The sequence below is a fragment of the Labeo rohita genome, chromosome 13, assembly GCF_022985175.1.
Source record: "Labeo rohita strain BAU-BD-2019 chromosome 13, IGBB_LRoh.1.0, whole genome shotgun sequence".
Taxonomy (NCBI): domain Eukaryota; kingdom Metazoa; phylum Chordata; class Actinopteri; order Cypriniformes; family Cyprinidae; genus Labeo; species Labeo rohita.
In genome coordinates this window covers 17146025-17168606 of record NC_066881.1, presented here as the reverse complement: position 1 = coordinate 17168606, position 22582 = coordinate 17146025, and the positions used below count along the sequence as shown (strand labels likewise).

General features: G+C 34.8%; 1 protein-coding gene and 1 long non-coding RNA gene across 2 annotated transcripts in view; one reads left to right on the top strand and one right to left on the bottom strand.

Moving 5' to 3' along the window:
• pgbd5 (piggyBac transposable element derived 5) overlaps positions 1-22582 on the bottom strand; it is a 30316-nt gene that overhangs the window by 6803 nt on the left and 931 nt on the right. Inside the window, exons 2-5 of the mRNA XM_051126700.1 lie at positions 11271-11701; positions 6634-6768; positions 4203-4383; positions 838-1035 (exon numbers count right to left, since the gene is read on the bottom strand). Coding sequence (XP_050982657.1) covers positions 838-1035; positions 4203-4383; positions 6634-6768; positions 11271-11701 — 945 coding nt within the window. The remainder of the gene's footprint in view (positions 1-837; positions 1036-4202; positions 4384-6633; positions 6769-11270; positions 11702-22582) is intronic.
• Positions 11645-22580, top strand: LOC127175560 (uncharacterized). The gene is made up of 3 exons (XR_007829006.1): positions 11645-11715; positions 17205-17331; positions 22378-22580. It is a non-coding gene; the product is annotated as an uncharacterized LOC127175560 (long non-coding RNA).

Sequence of the window (22582 nt, the reverse complement as noted above, 5' to 3'; positions counted from 1 at the left end):
CATGTAAATTACAATACTGGCACTTTTTTGGAAATTAAAACAGGCTATTTTGAGAAAGACTATGGGGAAACGAACTGAAATTATTTTATAGACTAGACTTAGAAATTGTCTAAAAGTTAAGGCTGAATGCCGGTGGGATGATAATTTTAGTTCAGGTTATGTATAGAAAACTTGGCAGAGGTTTAGCACTGAGTTTTCATTGAAAAACTGTATAGCAACACCTGCTCTCAAAGATGAGCAGAAAAAGCTTTTACTATATAAACAGATTATTTCAGATTCCAGAGAATTAAATCTAAATTGTAATTTAATCTCCCTTTTGCTTGACCTCATAAACCAGGAGCAATATTACTTGTTTACCAAATACATATAGCTAGATATACCTTCTGAGAATGTGAAGTGCTTTGAACACTTCATGCATATAATAGCTTTTTTATTGGATTGTAATAAAAAAAGAAAAAGACGAATTAGATGATTGAATTTATAAAATGCATGTGATTAAATTGATCCAGCTCAATGCTTTATATCACTCTCTATTGAAAATAGCTAGTATCAGCTCTGACATTTCCCATGTGAAGCTGCTGTCAGCATGGATCAAAGAAAAGTGAAGACCAGCGCAATATGATGAGGCTTTGCCTTTTATAATCCTATGATGTGCACAATATCCACTTAATCCACAAACATCAGCGTAAAACCAATCCAAGCTTGGATTGCCATAGTGAAACGCTTTCTGGGAGGTGCTTTGTAGTTTGCTTATTTCCTTTTATTATAAACTGATGGAGCTGCATTATTGAAGCAAGAAGAAACATCATCTGCCTGTCCTGGGTGTGTTTTTCTTACCTTCTTTAGTGGGAGAGAAGGCGTTAGTGAGGAACCTGAAGTTGCCTTTGTTGTACCAGTTGATTATGGACATATTGCCTCTCATCTTAATGTGAGACTGGCCACGTTGCTGTGGAGCCTCGGTATTGATCAGCATAGACTGAGGAAGACCTGTACAGTCGCTCTTCCTGGTGCTCAGCAAACCGCAGCAGTAGATGCCTGCAGAAGAGGGAACATATTACAGAACAAAATTAATAATCCATTTTTGGAGCTGGATGAGAATTAATATTTAGCCTGAGCGTTCAGTCTATGGCACAACAAGCGTTCACATTTGAATGCTGATCAGATGAATAGAGGTCACATGAATGTTGCATGTTTGATCTATGAAGCTGTGAGCAGATGTCTTCTCCACAGCACTGGCAGATGCTGCAGCCTCTCTGAACATGGCCTAGAAATCTGATATGAGATCTGAGATATGATGATTATTCATCCTCCCCACCAGGGAAAGGGGACAATGGTGTGACTAATCCTTCCTTGAAGAATTTCATCTCCATCCTATATACATATGCAATGAACAAAGTGCAGTAAAATGTCCTTAAAACTTAAAGGGATAGTTAAAAGGACCTGATGTGCTGTGCCTTGTTTGCAAGCAGAGGAATGCACATACATATATGGACAGACACAGAACAGAAGAAATTAAGGAAATAAAGTCATCATTTTTGTTTTCTTTTGTATTTTTGTGTTTTTTGTTTACGAGAGTACCACAATGCATGTGTGTGCATGGACTAATTTAATAATGTCCTTACTACCTTTCTGGGCCTTGAATGTGGTAGTACCATTGCTGTCTATGCAGGGTCAGAAAGCTCTCAGAAAACTCTTGGATTTCATCAAGAATATCTTAATTTGTGTTCCAAAGATGAACGAAGGTCTTATAGCTTTAGAACAACGTGAGGGTGAGTAATTAATGTCAGAATTTTCATTTCTAATCCTTTAAAATAGATCAGATAATTATGCTAAATAACACTAAATAACTATAAACAGACATAAGTGTCTAAGTAACGATTTTGCTACAAAGAAAAAACCATCAACTGTCATTGCTTTGAACTCTCTGAACGAACGAGTTTACTGAACTGAACATATGTTGTTCAGTCGACTGACTTCCTGTCTGCTCTTGGCATGAAAAATAGGCAATTTGTCAGCAATTTGTTGTGCTGTTTTGTTCAAGCATTCAAGCTTGTGTTTTTCAGCATTTGGGTCTGTAATGGTGTGTGAATTAGTAACTGTTCTGCTGGATTTAATTCAGTGAAAGATTCACTGGACTTATTCAAACAAAATAACTCGTCTTGTTCATTAAAGGAGAGCTATTGTGCCCCTTTTTACAATATGTAATATGTAACAAGTCTCAGATGTCCTCAGAATGTGTCTGTTAAGTTTCAACTCAAAATACTCGACATATAATTTATCATATCATTTTGAAAATGCCTTTTTTGAGTGGAAGCAGAAATAGGCTGTTTTCGTGCATGTCTCTTTAAATGCAAATGAGCTGCTGCTCCCTGCCCTCTTTTCCAGAATAGAGCTGTGCCTTTACAGCTCGTGCCTCAGATGCTCTGCCAAAAACATCTGTTTGGTTTTGATTATCATGCCTATCACGCTGAAATCATGCGTTTTAAATCATGTTAGTTTAAACTTCTGATATACAGGTTTTTTTGAGCGCACACATGCACAGAAAGTGGCTATGCGAAAACAGAATGGCGCGCCGTGGGTGGAAATGTGCACATTAAAAGGGCAGTAATTGTATTATAAGATCCCCTTTCTACGTCACGAGAGGAGCAAAATCTGAGCGGCTTGTTTGTTTTTTTCACAAGCTTGCAGAAAAAAGCTTACCAAAAAAAATTTACTGGGTTGGTAGACGCACCGGGGGCCCGATTATAGCACCTAAAGGAGAACTTCACTTCCAGAACAAAAATGTTTTCCACATAATGGACTTCTATGGTGCTCACGACTTTGAACTTCCAAAATGCAGTTTAAATGTGGCTTCAAAAGCCTGTAAGGTTCTTCTTCCCAGCCGAGGAATAAGGGTCTTATCTAGTGAAACGACCGGTTATTTTCTAAAGAAAATTGACAATTTATATACCTCAAATGCTCATCTCGTCTAGCTCTGTGTGAACTCTGTGTATTGGAGTTCATGACAGTTAGGGTATGTTGAAAAACTCTGATCTCATTGTCTCCTCCAACTTTAAAATCATCTCTGTTTTCCCTGTTTTTGTAAAGCATGTTTGACCCTCCTTGCGTGTTCACTTTGTAAACACCGGGTCAGTACTTCTGCAGCAATGTAGGATGATTTTGAAGTTGGAGACAAAAAAAGAGATGGGAGTTTTTTGACATACCCTAACTGTCTTGAACCAGAATACACAGAGTTCACGCAGAGTTTAGAGCCTTTGAAGCTGCATTTAAACTGCATTTTGGAAGTTCAAACTTCCAGGCACCATTGAAGTCAAGTATATGGAGAGAAATCCTGAAATGTTTGCCTCAAAAAACATAATTTCTTTGGATGACAAGGGGGTGAGTAAATTATATGTAAATTTTTGTTCTAGAAGTGAACTAGTCCATTAAACATGGAAAAAGCATATATGTTAACATTTTTTAACATATGTCACCTTTAAAAGAACTGACTAGTAATTTTTTGTTTATGAAACAACAAAAGTTTTTGTTTGCAGCTCACAAGGTCAATTCAATAGAAAGACATTTCTTTCCATTATTATAAGAATGCAAACTCAGGTAAATATAATTTATTTTGCTGTGACATTGAACAAAAACATGATGTAGTGTTATACAACGTTACTTTTGAAAAAAGCTATGCTGCTTTAAAAACAGCTGAGCTACTGTCACACTACTGAAAGTCACGACTTGTAGTTAATTACTCCCTAAATGCCACAGAACAGTAGTGCATGAAGCTAATGCATAAATTCAACATGACATTCAATTATGACCTAGTTCTCTAATAATGTAAAATGTTTTGATTCAAATGTAGAGAGAAAAAAAGAAGCTGGACACCAGCCTAATCCACTCTAGCTGTGTTAACATTCACTCCTTGCGGCCCAGCTGGAGGCTTTCAAATAATCTTTGAGTATGAAACACGCGTTTGCAGTGAGAACTCAAGGTCAACTTCCTCTCACTCTTTCCATTTATTCCTTGCCACAGGATGCTGTCACCGTGTAATTAAAAACTGCAGGGGATGAGGAACATCAGATGGATAGAAGATTAAAGAGAAGGGAAAAAAAGAAGTAAAGCAAAGCCAAGGCAGGATTCACTGAGAAAAGTAGAGCAGATAAGGATGCGAGGAACTGACAGATGCAGCACTGTTGCACATGAGTTACAGCACCTACCCTGTTTCTCAAATTCCTGAAACAAGTTTAGACTTGTGATGCTTGGGCCAGTGAAGATGATTGCATTGCGGCCAGCCAGATTCTGACAGAGCTGCTTGGCCACCAGACTGTGAAGCTGTGGTTTGTTTTTCAGCGTGTCCAAACCATCTGGACCTGGACCCTCCTTTAGATGGACATAGATCTGGTGAGGAAGAAAGAGTTTAAAGCTGCTTAAACAATAAATCAGAACTGACATTCTTTCCATTGAGAAATGAATTATTTATTGATTATTTACATTTCACATTCTGGATATTACGGTGAATGATTTATCAGTGATTAAACACTCTCAATTCTGACTTTTTTTCCTGCAAAAGCGAGTTTGTATCTTGCAATTCTGACTTTTTTCTTGCAATTGTGAGTGTATATCTCACAATTCTGTTTTTTCCTCAGAATTGCAATTGTAAGTTTTAAAGTCCAATTTTAAGAGGAAAAAAAGATGCTCTCACAATTCTGAGTTAACTTGTGTGTTCGAAAGTCAGAATTGTGAGTTTGTCTTAAGTTTCTTACAATTCTGAGAAAAAAGTCACAATTGTGAGTTTGTATCACAATTCTGAGAAAAAGTCAGAATTGCAAGTTTGTATCACACAATTCTGGAAAAAAAGGTCAATTGTTAGTTTATCACACAATTCTGAGAAAAAAAAAGTCAGAATTGCGAGTTTGTGTCACGCAATTTTCAGAAAAAGCCAGAATTGCAAGTTTGTATCACGCAATTCTGAAAAAAAAGTCAATTGCAAGTTTATCACACAATTCTGAGAAAAAAAGTCAGAATTGTGAATTTGTTTCACGCAATTTTTAGGAAAACTAAAAAAAAAAGTCAGAAATGTAAGTTTGTATCATAATTCAGAGAAAAAAAAGAGTCCAAATTGCGAATTTGTATCACATAATTCTGAGAAAAAAATAAGAATTGCGAGTTTGTATCACACAGTTTTCAGAAAAAATTGGCAATTACCCATTTTTTTGATTATTGGGGACAACATTTCAGGATTTTTCTCCATATAATGGACTGGTATGGTGCTCCGACTTTGAACTTCCAAAATACAGTTTAAATACGGCTTAAAACAATCCCAAATTCGATTGTAAACAATCCCAGCCAAGGAAGAAGGGTCTTACCTAGCGAAATGATCGGTATGTGTTTTTTGACATACCGTCTTGACGTACTGTCATGAACCAGATAGTTCAGGGAGAATAAGACAAGATGAGCGTTTGAGATTAAAAAGTATATAAATTGTATTATTTTTATGAAAATAACTGATCGTTTCGCTAGATATGAACCTTCTTCCTCAGCTAGGATCGTTTACAACGGCATTTGGGATTGTTTGAAGCTGCATTTAAACTGCACTTTGGAAGTTCAAACTCAGGGCACCATATCAGTCCATTATATGGAGAAAAATCCTGAAATGTTTTCCTCAAAAAACATAATTTCTTTACAACTGAAGAAAGAAAGACATGAACATCTTGGATGACAAAGGGGTGGGTACATTATCTGTAAATCTTTGTTCTGGAAGTGGACTTCTCCTTTAAATATACTGTACTTAAAATTTCACTATACGATTTAAAAGTTGGAGGTACGTTTTTTCTTTAATTTAGCAAAGATGCATTAAATTCATCTTCAGTAAAATCATTTATAATGTTACACAAGGTTTCAAAAAAAAAAAAAAAGCTTTTCTTTTGAACTTAATATTCATTAGAATATCCTGACAAAAATGTATCACCGTTTCCACAAAAATGCATAGTAATAATAAATGTTTCTTGAGCAGCAATTCAGCATATTAGAATGATTTCTAAAGGTTCATGTGACAGTGAAGACTGGAGTAATGATTGCTAAAAACATTTTGCCATCACAAGAATAAATTACAATTTAAAATGTATTAAAATATAAAAATATAAAGCAGTTCTTTTTAAAATTGTAATATTATTTCAAAATATGAATGTTTTACTGTATCACATAAATGCATCCATAAGTGATTTATTTTAAAAACGTCTAACAGACACTAAAATTTAGTGAAAAATCAAAGTAAGGACAATAAATGGTGTTGTCTCTTTGCCTCACTCCCTAGGCGCACAGCAGTTATTTTCTCTAACAGGCACAGTCCAAGAGAAGAGTGCAATTATGTTAAGTGGTCTGAGCTTTCTTTTTCTTTGTTGACTCTATAAATGATATTACATTGATTCCATTTGATAATGTGCCTCTCTGTAGTCTAATTTATTTGTGTTAACAAATATCAAAGAATTGCGTAAAATTGCTTTGTTTGTGGCAACAGAGTAGCAAAATATTCTCAATAAATATTCTCGAGTCTTTCTCATTAGAAACATGATTTTAATTTTGGGGCATTTGATGATTTTTGTGAGATATTAGCCTGTTTTTTCCCTGCGGGAGTGTGCATGCATTCACCTGACAGATGAAACCAGTGGAGCTGCACTGTCGGACCCACAGGCTGAACTTTCTCTTCTTCCTCTTGCGCAGCTCCCTCTCTGTACACGTGGTAATGAACACAGGGTCCTCATCAATCAAGGGCTCATGGAGGACCTGAGGGAAAGCAGCATGTCTCATTTTCAAATTCTACCATGATAACACTTCAAACGCATCATTTCAGACTTTTATGTTCCCTGCAGGAGGTGCACCACGCTGGAATCTTGATGAAGATCCTTAGAAAAGATGTTGGCTTGTCAGAAGTCAGGTATGATAGATCTGTTTAAACTAACCAGTAATGTTCCCTATAAATAGCATTTTAAGTGGTTTATGACTTAGTAAACACTGTCAGAGCTCAAGCAGTTAAACAGGGCATGTGTGGCTGTGTTGAATGCCCGATTGTTTGCCAGTAGGGGATAAAAACCAAACCCACACTGTGGCAGTCAAAGTGGGCTGTTTGTCAAGGTGGTATCACCATAGCACTGAGAGAGCTGAGAGACGCAGATGGTGTTTAGTTTACTCATGGTAGGCGAGTAATTGAGGGGTGTCTCTAAGATGGGTCACACAAGGACTCATGAAATGCAAATCTCTGATTTAGGAGCTAAAACTGATTCATTCAAATCTGCTGGTAGACATACAAAGCTAGAATGCAGGTTAATGACAATTGTAAAAGGTTAGTTCACCAAAAGGGTTTACTAACCCTCATGATGTTCCAAACCTGTATGACTGACTTATGCAGAAAACAAGAAGGTATTTTGAAGAGTGAACTGCTTTTGTATATACAATGAAAGTCAATGAGTTCCAAAACAACATAGGGTTTCACTGACTTTCATTTTATTAAAAAAAAGTCAAAATCAATTATTTTTTGTTCATAAATCATACAGGTTTAGAACAACATGTAAATACTAAATTTTCATTTTTTTGAGTAAACTATACCCTTAATATGAATAACGCTTACAATTTTCTCCATGGCAGATTCATAATTTTACTTGAAGTACAAAAAGAAGCTAAAAATATCAAAAGAGCACTTCAGTAGGAACCGTAATTAATGGGGTTTTCAAAGGGCAGGAGTTTAAAGGACCTTAATTACCAACCAAATCATTAGCACAAAAGGAGAATTATGACTTTTCTCAAAGGAAATTTCAATTTAATTTAATTTAATTTGAATAGATAACTGTTTATGTCACCATTTCCCTCAAATTACACAATTAATCAATCAGTCAATGTATTTATGTGTTGTCTAGTGTATTCCTACATTCTAGCCTCTCGTCATGTTGGCCACTGTAAAAATCAAGGGGGAAATATACCAAAATCTAGCTCCTAAAAGAAATCCCTGATGGCTGTTTAAAAGATGAATGTGCTGAGATGCATTATATCCTGTGAATTATTCATACTGTTTGAGAAACAATGTCTTGAGTCAGGAAGTGCAAATCATTTATTTTAACTGTATTTTGGGCCTTTAATTTGACCGAATGTAATAAATGTGTTTCACTTTTGCTGAATAATGGACTGCTCAAATTCTAGCCCATATTTCAAGATTACTTCTCACAGCTCAGTTCCAATTTTATGTCTGCTATCTGAAGGCAGAAGCCCAGATCATTGAATCCAAAAAACTCATTTTCCAAATGAAGAGAGAGAGCAGGAGAGAAAAAAAAAACTGAATAAATGTAGAAGGATCCTGAAATTGTTTACTTGGCACAGCTGTGCTCATTTAGAAATCTTCTTGTCATTTAACAGTAAACTCTCTGATGTTAGCCTGACATTTAAATGTCTGATGCAATAAGCACATGATTATTGTTATTTTATCTAACAGGAGACTACATTTAAAGTGATATTTGGGGACATTAGATTAACAGAGCTGGTCTATAATCTTATAGCACTTGACTGAATCATATTTAAGGCAATTTTGACTGATTTAAAGGAGAAGTTCACTCCAGAATTAGAATTTCCTTATAATTTACTCACCCCTATGTCATCCAAGATGTTTATGTCTTTTTTCATCAGTCAAAAAAAAATGAAGGTTTTGGAAGAAAACTAGGGTTTTTCTCCATATAGTGGAAGTCAATGGGGATCAGCGAGTTGAAGGTTTAAACTGCAGTTTCATTGCAGCTTCAAAGGGCTTCAAAGAGTCTTATCTAGTTAAACGATCAATCAGTTTCTAAAAAAAAATCTATAAAAAATTCTATACTTTTTAATCACAAATCCTCAAACTTACGTATTACATAGTTAGGCTAAAAAGGTCACATGTGACGTAGGCGAAAGTACCGACCCAGTGTTTACAAAGCGAATGTGCAAAAGTTTTCAATAAGTTTTACCTTTTTGAACTGAAGTACACAGATGAAGAACTAACCGCGCATGACCTTTCCAACATGATTATGTAATGCGTGAAGTCATAGACACGCCTTGCAGAGCTAGTGCAAGATGAGCATTTGTGGTTAAAAAGTATATACTTTTTTTTTTTTTTTAGAAACTAACCAATCGTTTTGCTAGGTAAGACCCTTATTCATCAGCTGGGATCATGTAGAGCTCTTTGAAGCTGCATTGAAAATGCAATTTAGACCTTAAACCTGTTGAAGAAAAATCCTGGAATGGTTTCCTCAAAAACCTTAATTACTTTTCGACTGAAGAGAGAAAGACATGAACATTTCGGAAGACATGGGGGAGTAAATTATCAGGAAATTCAGGAGTGAAACCGATGATCCTTAAAGGGGTCATCGGATGCCCATTTTCCACAAGTTGATTTGATTCTTTAGGGTCTTAATGAAAAGTCTCTAATATACTTTGTTTAAATATTCTCAATGGTTTTGTAAAACAACACACTTTTTACCTTGTCAAAATGAGCTCAGCAAAAATCATCTCATTCTAAGGGGTTGTTCCTTTAAATGCAAATGAGCTCTGCTCACCCCGCCCCTCTCTTCTCTCTGTGGAATGACGATCTTGTTTACTTTAGCCGCATTTAGCCGCATTTAGCCACATTTAGCTGCGTTTAGCCGCTAAACTTCCTAACTACCATGTTATAAGGAAAGGCGATCGCAAAGATTCATTAAAAAAACGCTTATACACACTTCTGCTGTAAGTGAAGCTGGATCATGAATGATTCACGCTAACATAGACGGATATAGCTCATGTCAATCAACTATCGTGGGAGCGGCCTCTGAGAACCGACAGGCATCTGAGAACGGCTCGATTTGAAAAAGGGGATATTATTTTTACAGATTAATTAAAAACCACTGCATGGATTTTTACCATTACAGGGTAGATTTGTACATACACTGCCAACACACATTAATGTTCAAACAACATGAAAAAGTAAACTTAGCATCCGATGACCCCTTTAAAATAAAGATATAAATAAGTAAAATAAATTAATTAAATAAGGATGAATAAAATAAGGTTTTCGATTTAATATGATAATGTGGTACAATTCATTAAATCAAAAATGTATGCATTTTATTTTTTTACAAGAATGTAATGTCAATTTGTCATTTAGATGTTTTTTTTCTCTAAAATATGAATTAATTGCAGTTACTCTAAGTAATCAGTACACAATATACACTACTGTTTAAAAAGTTGGAGTCAAACTTTTAAATGTTTTTGAAGTAAGTCTCTTATGCTAACCAAGGTTGAATGTATTTGAACAAAAATACAGTAAAAACACTCATATTGTGAAATATTACAATTTAAAACGGAGCAGCCATTAACTCCAGTCTTCATTGTCACATGATCCTTTAAAAATCATTCTAAGATGTTGAGTTGCTATTACAGAAACATTTCTCATTGTTATCAGTGCTGAAAACACCTTGATACATTTTTACAAATGTATTCTTTAATGAATAGAAAAAAACAATATTTACTTATAAATGTCTTGACTGTCACTTTTGATTAATTTAATGTGTCCTTGTAAAAGTAAAAGTTTTCATTTCTTAATATTAAAAATCTTACTGACCCCAAACCCTTGAACAGTAGTGTAATTCATTTTATGTCTCTTATTCAAATATGAATTTAATAATATATATTAATAATTTATAATTTATTATTATTAAGAATTTAATTAAAATTGTTTCATGAAATCATAAATTCCAGACCTAATGACCATACGAAACAGACATAATAAAACCAAGATGAATGCACAAAGAACTGGAACCTGAGGGGCTCACAAAGGAGTACAAAGAATAAAGGTCAAGATGTTGACTTCTGAGCTTATGAATAACTCAAAATGTCTTTGAGGGCCTGAGGCATTCATGCTTTTAACTGTTATGTTTCAGAACGGATAACTTGTTCGTTTTTAGTCTACGTATGTTTCAAATTAGGATTCAAAGTGCAGCAGACCTTGAGTATTGCATTCAGCAGTTCTGAAAAGATGCCGATGTAAAAAACCCTTCAGACCTCTCAATGGTACCATAAAGCTTGGGGGACATCTGACGAGACTCCAGGCTCTCTCAATTACAGCAGAACATGCTCTGATTTTAGTCCCAAACCCACTTTCTACTGGCACAGAAATGATCTGCTAAGTCCTAGTTTCCAAAAAGTTAATATGAAGATTTGGTTTGTGCAGTTTCTCTTTGAACTAATGAGTGATTTCTACATTAAACTGGAGTATGATTTATTTCTGTCTTTACCTGTGTCTGTGAGGGCCTGAAGGACGAGGCGAAGCTCTGCTGGAGAGAGTCCAGGAAGGGTTGGATCTTATAGAGGCCCTGACTGCCACCTTGGCTGGAGCGGAAGGCTACGACGTGGAAGTACTTGAGGATCTTCTCGAACCGCGCCTGGCTCATCTTGAGCGCGATGCTGCGGTTACTGAAGAATCCACTGCTCCAGATGCTCAGCACCGACTCGCAGCGGTTCACGCCAGTAGACGTAACGTAGCCCAGAAAGGCCTTCATCTCAGCCAGCGTCACATTGGTCCATCCTTCATCGCTGCCAAAGCGTTCCTGGTACTTCTTGGCGTACATGTTGGTCTGGGTCACCATGTTCTGAATGACGTTGTCAGGGACAAACAGCTGGAAGAAGTCCATGGCCGTGGCAGTGGCCGACATTTTCTGTGTCGGACCTGCAAAATAAAAGGTAAGATTAACAGAATAGTACTCTAATCTTTCGTTTCTGATTTAGCCAGGAATGATTTTACCAGGCTGTTGCTCTGTATGTGTCATTTCACGACTGGTGATTGCAGAGAATAATGCAAGAGATATTGCATCATTTTATGATTCACAAAGCCAGTTATTTAAAAAAAAAAAAAAAGAGGTTGAAAATCTCTAAAATAAATCCAGTGGAAATTCATAATATGTGACTTTGATTATACATGTTTAAATATGTAAATCATTGAGCAGCTGTAAATCTTTTTTTAAATTTAACATTTTAAATCTGTATTTCCTCTAAATAATGATGCTGCACTTCAGTGCTCATATTTATTGAGGTTTATGAAAGCTTGTTTATGGATAAAAAAAATAAAACGTAGCTGTGAATTTTTATCTCGCACTTCAGACTTTTTTTCCATGGATTATCTCTCACAATTTTGTCATTTTTCTCACAATTCTGAAAAAAATGTTGAGATACACAGTAAGGCCAGAATTGCGAGAGATAAACTCAGAATTGTAAGTTTATAATCCGAAATTCTGAGAAGAAAAGACTGAATTGTGATAATTAGTCACATTGATTTCTTAATTCATAATTGAATTTAATTTAGAATTAAATATCTCACAATTCAGACTTTTTTCCCACAGCGATTTTTAATTATATCTCACAATTTTGTCTTTTGCCTCACAATTCAGAAAAAAGTCAGAATTTCAAGATATTACAGTAAGGGCAGAATTGAGAGAGATAAACTTTTAAAGAGTTTATAATCCTAAATTCTGAGAAGAAAAGTCTGAATTGTGAAAAAAAGTCACATTAATTATTAAATTCAGAATTAAATTTAATTTAGAATTTAATATTTTTTTATCAATTTATATTTTTTAATTTAATTTAATTTAATTCTATGGAGGAAACAAAAACAAAGTCAGAATTGCAAGATATTTAATTTAATTTAATTCTATGGAGGAAACAAAAACAAAGTCAGAATTGCAAGATATTTAATTTAATTTAATTCTATGGAGGAAACAAAAACAAAGTCAGAATTGCAAGATATTTAATTTAATTTAATTTAATTTAATTTAATTCTATGGAGGAAACAACAAAGTCAGAATTGCAAGATATTTAATTTAATTTAATTCAATTCAATTTAATTCAATTTAATTCTATGGAGGAAACAAAAACAAAGTCAGAATTGCAAGATATAACCTCTGAATTGGGAGTTGTAATTTTAAGTTTAAATCTCGCAGTTTTGACATTTTTGCAAAAACTTTTTTCTTTTTTTATCTTATGGCAGAAAATTTAACTGTATTATCTTGAAAGACTAGTGATTTTAGTTATTTATTGATTTTGTCCATTCAATGAAAAAATAACACTTTCTGTTGTGTTCAACAGAACAAAGTAAGTAATAATCGGTTTTAAAACAACATGAAGATGAGTAAATGATTACAGAATATTCATTTTTGGTTGAACTATCCATTTAACTTCATAGAGTGGGCGCTGGATGCACAGTTGAACATCTAATGACTTTTATCAGGACTCTTATCACCATCTACCTAATAGAGGGCATTCAGTAACAACTAATGAGCATATGGTACATCAACACTGTAATGCGGAGGCTGAGCTTATCAGCTAATGACGAAAAGTTGTAGAAAATGGCCCACAAAAAGCTTAATTTGTTCCCTTATTATCTTCTACTCCACTTCCGCTAATGGACATTTTGTCAATCCAAGCAGCTTACACAGAAATGGAGCAAACAGCTAAGAAGGAAGTGTCTTAGTAAGTAAGTGTCTCAATCTAACTTAAGCTCTTTGTAGCAGATGGGTTCCATGGTACATTAATTTATACTGCAAAATAAGTACCATTTACAGCGTCGCTTAGTATGAATATTGGAAAGTGTATTGATCCTAAATGATCTAAACTCACACGTGTATACTGGATCGCATGCTGGGATATATAACCCCAAAGCACACCACTGGCCAGAAACTGCAGTTCCCTATCTGTTGTACACTCCGAGTTGTGTCAGTGTACAACACTAGAGTGTGTAACTGATTTGAGTGCAGTGTACAATCTGATTTACAAACGAAATCTGTTGTAATTGTCTTGAGAGTAAAACAGAACAAAAGCACATTTTTTGATTTTTATGAACAAATGTTTCTGTCATGCTTTCCAAGCCTCAGGTGTATGTTCAGTCATATGTGACACACATCTGAACCTAAACACAACAGCTGCTATTCAACCAGTAGCTCATCTCCCATTACGGCTCTAAAAAAGACCTGTAAAGCAAGCACAAACATTCCCTCAGGATCAAGTCTATTGTACAGTGTATTATGTTCATTCATCTGTGCCTTTTTGTATAAACTACTTACCAAACACAAAAGAAGATCAGTTAGAGAGAGAGAGAGAGAGAGAAAACACATCTCACAAAGTTGCCCAGTATGCTAAAAATAGGTAGTGGAAACAAAATATGTTCATGGTAATACGTAGTATAGATTAAAATGTATAAAGGTAAACTTATTTTAACTGGTCATCATTAATTATGCTTTTGTCTTTTCCACTATACTTTAAATATTAAATGGTCCTGCTGGGTGACAAAATCATTTTTACATTTTTTAAAAATATTGCATGCATAATCATTATAGAATGTGTGTTTGAAACTGTTAGAATTACTATTTTTAGTATTATAGATTTTTGTATAATATTAAAAAAATAAATAAATGGAAATGCATGATATGCCATTGATTGATTGATTATACATGTTTACACTACCAGTCAAAAGTTTTTGAACAGTAAGATTTTTATTTGATCCAAAATACAACAAAAGCAATAATATTGTGAAATATTTTTACTATTTAAAATAACTGCTTTCTGGATCAGCTAATCAACATATTACAATGATTTCTGAAGAATCATGTGACACTGAAGACTGGAGTAATAATGCTGAAAATGTAGGTTTGATCACAAGAATAAATTACATTTATTCATTTATTAATATATTTAAATTAGGCCTGGGCGATATATCAAATATTAGCGATAATATCACAATAATTTTGATGTTGATGTAAAATTTGAAAATATCGTGAATATCGAATATTTCAAATTCAAGCCTTTTTTTAAAAAAAGAATGAGCCGAACGTCCAATATTACACCTCCTTATGTATTACACACCTCTACTACACGAGCTTTCATGAGTGTGGTTGCCAGATATCAAGAGTTAAATTCTCAGAATCAGAGCTTCGCTGTTATAAAGATACATTTTCTGCCCGATGTATTGCTTATTTTAAACAATCTGGCAGCCATGCGCATGAGCTGACAAACACTGACAAACCAGCTGGAGTTTAGCAATCAAAATAAAAGTGTCACTCAACCAGTCTGTGTCCTGTCATGAGATCTGTCATGAGACTGTATTGTTTGCGTTTGTTATCGCTGAATAAATGCACTTAGGCAACCGCTGTTGTTTGAATAGAGAAACGTAGGCTATTGCAATTTGGTTATATTGGTTATATTTTTCATTTGTTTTACCAGTCTTCATAATATGAAATATGACAGATAGAGTGCATAAATCTTTGGTATTAATTTCTATGTATATATATATATAAAGCCTATAATTAATCAGTAAATTAGATGAGGTCAAATAAACCATGTATGAGTCCATATTCTATTGATTTGTGCTTATGGTGGTAGAGCATCCATGAGGCACATTTCCCCAAATTTGCAAAATTAACTAAGAAATACCTATGTACTTGTTTTGCTCTACTTCAGTTACATATACATGTGTTCATTTAATAAACAACAGTAAGTGATAAATAGATTTTTGTAACTGCTTAAATTTGCACTAAACATTTAAACATTTGTTTTTACTTTGTAACAATAGCTGTTCTATCTAAAAAATTTTTGTTGTTTTTTTAATGGGGGCAAAAGAAAATCATGGGGTTTTTTTTATTATTTAAAAGCAAATGCAAACATTTCGAGATATATATTGAATATCGTTAAAATTGACAATATCGTGATATAAATTTTTATATTATTTTTATATTCAGTTATTTTAAACAGTAAAAATATTTCAAAATTGTACTGTTTAATTTTGCTGTACTTTGGATCAAATAAATACAGGCTTGGTGAGAAGAAGAGACTTCTTTAAAAAACATTAAACATCTTACTGTTTAAAAATGTCTGACTGGTAGTATAAATATGCAGCTGATTTACAGAAGAGCTTTGAATCTTTCAGTAAAAAGCATTTTAGTTCTGTATTTCTTCTAAATAATGATACTACACTTCAGTGCTCATAATTATGAAAGTCTATGGAAGCTTGTTTTGGGATTTAAAAAAAGTAGTTGCAACTTTTAATCTCACAATTCTGAGAACAAAAATCAGAATTTCGAGATATACAGTAAGGTCAGAATTGAGAGATATAAAATTAACTTGTGAGGTTATAATTAACAGTTCTGAGAAGAAAAGTATTTATAATAAATATATAATAAAAGTATTTAATATTTATTTTATTCCATGGAGGAAACAAAAGCAAAGTCAGAATTACATAACATGAACTTGATAGAGCAAACAGTTTCATGTTTTTAATCTGACTTCAAATCTGTTATGGTATTAAAACAAAGTGTTATGCAATTCAGTATGACTCTGTAGCTTAATCCAGATACTGGCTTTATCACTTCTGAAATGCATGAACTTAACAGCAGTACTTTATATTTAAAGAAAACTATGGCTAAATTAGAAAAGTACACAACAAATACATAAAATAAAACAATGCTTGTTTATCTTTTAATGCTTAAAGTGCTGCAGTGGGTAATTTATATAATAGCTGTGTTTAAAGAGGTTTTCTTCCCACACCCAGAAGTTCTGTAGAACATCCAAATGTATTTATTTATCTCTGTGTCTACAGGCAGTCTTCCAGGAGAACAGCTGCTGGTGTGCCACATAGTTTCCTAGATGAATTATTGAGAAGAACCAGCAGCCCCTGTACCTTCTCTACACCTCCTTTATACAAATAAGCAAGCTGATAAAAATCGATCTTATTATTTTAGATCTCACAGCAGGTGCAGAATTACACCATATGGCCCTCAAACAGTCCAAGCTTTGTGTCTCAGTTTAACAATCATGTCACAGATTTCTTGGGTAGGCCTATGAAAAGAAAATATGTAGGAGGCAAAATGAAGGATAGCTTTCGGGTCTATCATCCTACAATTCTATATTTTTCAAATGACTTAAGATATGTTAGATATGTGTTAACACAAGGTTTGAAGGATGTAAGCGAGAGCAGAAAGTGTGTTATGCTGGCCTAAATAATATAGACCTTATATAAGAATCACAGCCAGGCTACAGTGTTGTGCCAGACATTTACCATGTACAAACAATACTGACAGCTCGTTCTGATGAAGCATTGTTTGTCACCTCTTATTAAATGACCCATGACATGAAATGCAAAATATCAGTGGTGTGACTTTGTGTATCTTTCATGCATCATTTTGCAGCTTGTGCCAAAGCCAAAGGCAGAAACCAGATGGCCCATTTTCCCCCTGTGGTGACAGACAGAACTTTCTGAGCAACCACAACGGAAAGACGTGTCATTTATTAACAGCACGGCATCTATTCATTTTGGTAAATATTCAAACCAAAACAATAAAATATTTCATAAAGATTAGGATGCTTTTTCATGGCATTCTAATGTATTTCTCAATATGTTTTGGTTCATTACACATTAGCTGATAGCATCATTCTTCCATTTTCCATATCTGTGCAGTGAAAGCTTTTTGTATGACATTTAAAAACACACATACATGTGTCAGTTAAAGATGCTCATGGGTCATTTCAACTTGAGTGAAATGAAGCATGATATTAGTATCAGTATATTGATCCACATGTCAAATGGCCAGGGTCTGTACAGTAAGTGATACCAAGGAGTCTCTACACTCCTGTTTATGACATTATTTAGACTGCCATTAAATGGCAGTTAGAGCAGAACATATTATGGAATAACAAATAATACTCTCAACCATCCAAGCTAGAAAATATAAAAACACATTTTGTTATTCAGGTAGAAATGATTCCCTGCACATTATGTAAACCACAGCATTTGCAAGTCTGCCTGGCATTAGCACATGATCATCTCTATGATTCAGGGAGAAATACAGACCTTCAATATTGTGTGGCTGAAATTGAAAAAGAGTCCTTCTCTTTCTCTCTCAGAATATTTCACTATATATATATATCAATATATCTATAGAGACAGAGAGATTAGAGTGAGAGAGTGAAATATTCTGAGAGAGAAAGAAAAGGGCTTTTTTTCAATTTCAGCCACACAGTATTGAAGGATATATGTAGGATACACATACAGTCATGTGAAAAAGTTAGGACACCCTATTGAATTTCATGGTTTTCTGTATCAGGACATAAAAAAAAAATTATCTGGTCCTTGGCAGGTCTTAAAATTTGGAAAATAAATCCTCAGATAAACATCATCACATGACATATCACACATTATTTATTTAAGAAAAATACAGCCAAGAGGAAAAGGCCATGTGTGACAAAGTTAGGACACCCTATAATTCAGCTGCCTGTAGATCAACGTTTAGCAGCAGTAACTTGAAGCATTTTCTGTGTGACTTTATCAATCTCTCACATCATTCTGGAGGAATTTGGACCACTCTTCTTTTCAACGTTGCTCCAGTTTGAGGTTTTTGGGCATTTGCTTATGCACAGCATCTCACCACAGCATTTGAGTCAGGATGAGCTCTGGACTTTGACTGGGCTACTGCAACACCTTGATTCTTTTCTTTTCAGCCATTCTGTTGTAGATTTGCTGGTGGGCTTGGGATCATTGTCCTGTTGCATGACCCAATTTTGGCCCAACTTCAGATGTCGGACAGATGCCCTCGCATTTGACTCTAGAATACTTTGATATACAGAGGAGTTCATGGCCAACTCATTGACTGTGAGGTGCCCAGGTTCTGTGGCTACAAAATAAGCCCACAATTATCAGCCCTCCTCCAGCATGCTTGTCTTTTGGTATGAGGTGTTTGTGCTGATATGCTTTTTTTGATATGCAAGTTTTCACCAAACTTGGCGCTGTGCATTATGGCCAAACATCTCCACTTCGGTGTTGTCTGTTCAAAGGACATTATTCTAGAAGACTTGTGTTTTGGTCAGGTGCAACTTTGCAGACTTAAACTGTGCTGCAATGTTTTTTTTTTTTTTTAGATAGAAGAGGCTTTCTTCTGCCAAGCTTTCCAAACATGCCATTTTTGTCCCAGATTTTTCTAATGGTATTGTCATGAACTTTATCATTTAACATGTTAACTGAGGCCTGTAGAGTCTGAGGTGTAGTTCTTGGGTTGTCTGCCATTTCTTTGAGCTTTACACGGTCTGATCTTGGGGTGAATTTTCTGGGACGTCCACTCCTCCACTTGTAAATAAACTAAATTGTTTGGAAATGAACATATTACTCTTCTCAGATTGATGGCAGCAACAATTGCTTCTCTAAGATGGTTGCTGATATCTTACCTCCTTGACATTGTGTTAACACACACGTGAAGGCTCCAGACCAGCAAACTGCCAAAGCTTATGCTTTTATAGAGGCGCTCAGACTTGCTGATGATCAGTTAATCAAAGGTATTTGATTAGCAGTGCTTGACTGTTATTTACCTCTTAATTCCAATGTTAACAGTAAGGGTGTCCTTACTTTGTCACACATGACTTTTCCATTTGGGCTTTATTTTTGTTCAGTAAATAATGACACAGTGCAATTTGTCATGTGTTGTTTAAGACCAGCCAAGGACCATTTTTTTAAAATGATGTCCTGATACGGAAAACCATGGAATTCAATAGGGTGTCCTAACTTTTTTCACATGACTGTATATGATATATATCTGACCCTGGACCACAAAACCAGTCATAAGTGTCCATTTTTTAAAAAAATTAAGATTTATACATCATCTGAAATCTGAATAAATAAACCTTCCAATGATCTGGAATCTGAAGGTTAAAAAAACCCAAAATAACAAAAAACAAAAATCAAAATATAGAGAAAATTGCCTTTAAAGTTGTCCAAATGAAGTCCTTAGCAATGCATATGACTAATGAAAAAATAAGTTTTAATATATTTATGGTAGGAAATTTACAAAATATCCTAATGATTTTTTAAAGAAAAATCAATAATTTTGACCCATACAATGTATTTTTTGGCTATTGCTACAAATATACTCATGCTACTTAAGACTGTGTTTTTTGGTCTAGGACAGTAGTCAACATTCGAAGTAAATCAAAAAAGCTAATCAAAGTTGTCCTGAGACAAGAATGGGTATTGTTTTGGTTTTAGGACAAATTTGATGAAAGGTTTTGATCAACTTCAAATGTTGACTACTGTAGAGTCAAACTCCAGTCATGAATCATTTCATTTTGTATTATTTCATTTCCTAGGAAGATTATCTAGTAAAACAATTTATACAATGCTTAATACATTGTGAGACAGGGAATTCTGCTACTGTCATAATATTTTTATATTTAGTGAGTGTGATCACCTCTCTGTGTCATGACTTTAAAAGAAGTTCTCTTCCAAAACAAAAATTTACAGATACTCACCCCCTTGTCATCCAAGATGTTCATGTCTTTCTTTCTTCAGTCGTAAAGAAATGTTTGTTTGTTTTTTTGAGGAAAACATTTCAGGATTTCTCTCCATATAGTGGACTTCAATGGTGCCTGCAAATTTAAACTTCCAAAATGCAGTTTCAATGTAGCTTTAAAGGGCTCTTAATCTTATCTAGGGAAAGGTTCTGTCATTTTCTAAAAATTAAAAAAAAAAAAAAATACAATTTATATATTTTTTAACCTCAAATGCTCATTGGCTAGCTTTGTGTGAACTCTGTGTATTCTGGTTCATGACAGTTAGGGTATGCCGAAAAACTCCCATCTCATTTTCTTCTTCAACTTGAAGTTTTGAAAATCATCCTGCATTGCTGTTTTACCTTTTTTAGTAAAGGGCGTTTAATGATCTTTGCATGCTCACTCTAAACAGTGGGTTGGGACTTCTGCAGCGATGTAGGACTTTTAAAGTTGGAGGAGAAAATGAGATGGGAGTTTTTCTACCTACCCTAACCATCTTGAACCGGAATACACAGAGTACATGCAGAGCTAGACAAAACGAGCATTTGAAGTTAAAAAGTATCTAAAATTTTTTTAGAAAATAACCGATCGTTTCGCTAGATAAGGCTGGGATCATTTAGAACCCTTTTGAAGCTGCATTTAAACTGCATTTTGGAAGTACAAACTCAAGGGCACCACAAAAGTCCACTATATGGAGAGAAACCCTGAAATGTTTTCCTCAGAAAACACCATTTCTTATCGACTGAAGAAAGAAAGACATGAACATCTTGGATGACAAGGTGGGTGAGTAAATTACCTCTAAATTTAAAGAGGGTTTGCACTTACATCACGGTTTGGTCAGTTACCTGGATGCACTGTTATATTGGTGATACTCTAATGTAAACAACAGCATGGATTGCAAGGTTAATGTACTACTACGTTGTTCTGCTAATTTATGCTCACTAAAACATGGAAAAAATGTATGGAAGCTGCTAAATCATATAGAGAAGGACTTAGTAAGCAGGAAAGGGCACAGTATTTTGACAACTAAAGTTAATAGGTGGTAAAGATACATACAAGCGGTATTAATTAAGATATAAGCCTAATAATTCACCTGCTAGGCCGGAAATGATTCTCACTCTGGAAATCCTAGTTCAGTTTGTCCACCCACAAATGCCTTTTGTTCCTCAGACAGTTTTTTGCACTTTTCTTGATTTGTTATAACTTTTGGCAGTCTATAGCACCCCAAATGTTTTTCTCGGTCTGACCCATTAGCACAGACCAAAACATGAAAATAATTCACCATTTTCAGCAGCAATAATCAGTAAAATATGCAATCGTGTGCGGTTCAGTGGCACTGTTTACGTTCAGTGCTGCCAATATGGCATTTGTTTTAGATTTTATTATTTATTAAAGTGTTGTTTTTAGATGATTATTTGCATGGCTGGGCAGGCATTGGAACCACATGCATTTGATTGGCAAGCATGTTTATACTGATAAGCCATGCAAAATTCATCGGGTAAACTGAGTTCATATGGGTGTTTGTCTATGGCATAAAAGTCTAGGCACTGGAGCTGGGATAAAATACGGTGACACTTTGCATTAAAGTCATTATTCAAATCTCTTAAAATGAGATTAATCCACCTACACTGAAAGTGAACGGAATACTAATTCAAACAAGTGACTGCATGACATGAATGTTAAGGATTTTATCCTACAACAAACAAACAACTGGATTTGACTTGTGCATGGTTTTAGTCTACTACTCTCTACAGTCTTAACTGCCCCTTGCTGGATGTGTGCGTAAATCACTTAAAAGCAAATCACACCAAGTGTAAATCTCTTAAAGCTGCCATCTAACCATTTTAAAGTGTGAATTTCTCAGAAATAAAAGCCTCCTCTCATCCGCCTATGCAAATGACCCTCCTGCCCTGATACAGAGCTAATCATACTCATAATCACAGCTGCTCTGAGCCTGGCAGTGATTAGACACTGGAAGCATCCTCAGCTGGACTGAAAACCCAAAATTTGGCCTGCTATCTCACTTCCCATTTTCTCTCCCCTCAGCTATGTGCAGGATTTCAAAGAGCCAGTAAATAATCACCCCTGATCCATATTTGAAGGAACTGTGTCATCTGTTGAAGCCATCTGATGAGAGAGATCAAAGTAAACCGATGTAGTCATCAAAGAGTCCCATCTGTGAGCTTAATTACTCGTCGAGCATGCAGGCCTTTCAAGGATGATGAAGCTGCATTGCATTTACATGAGGATG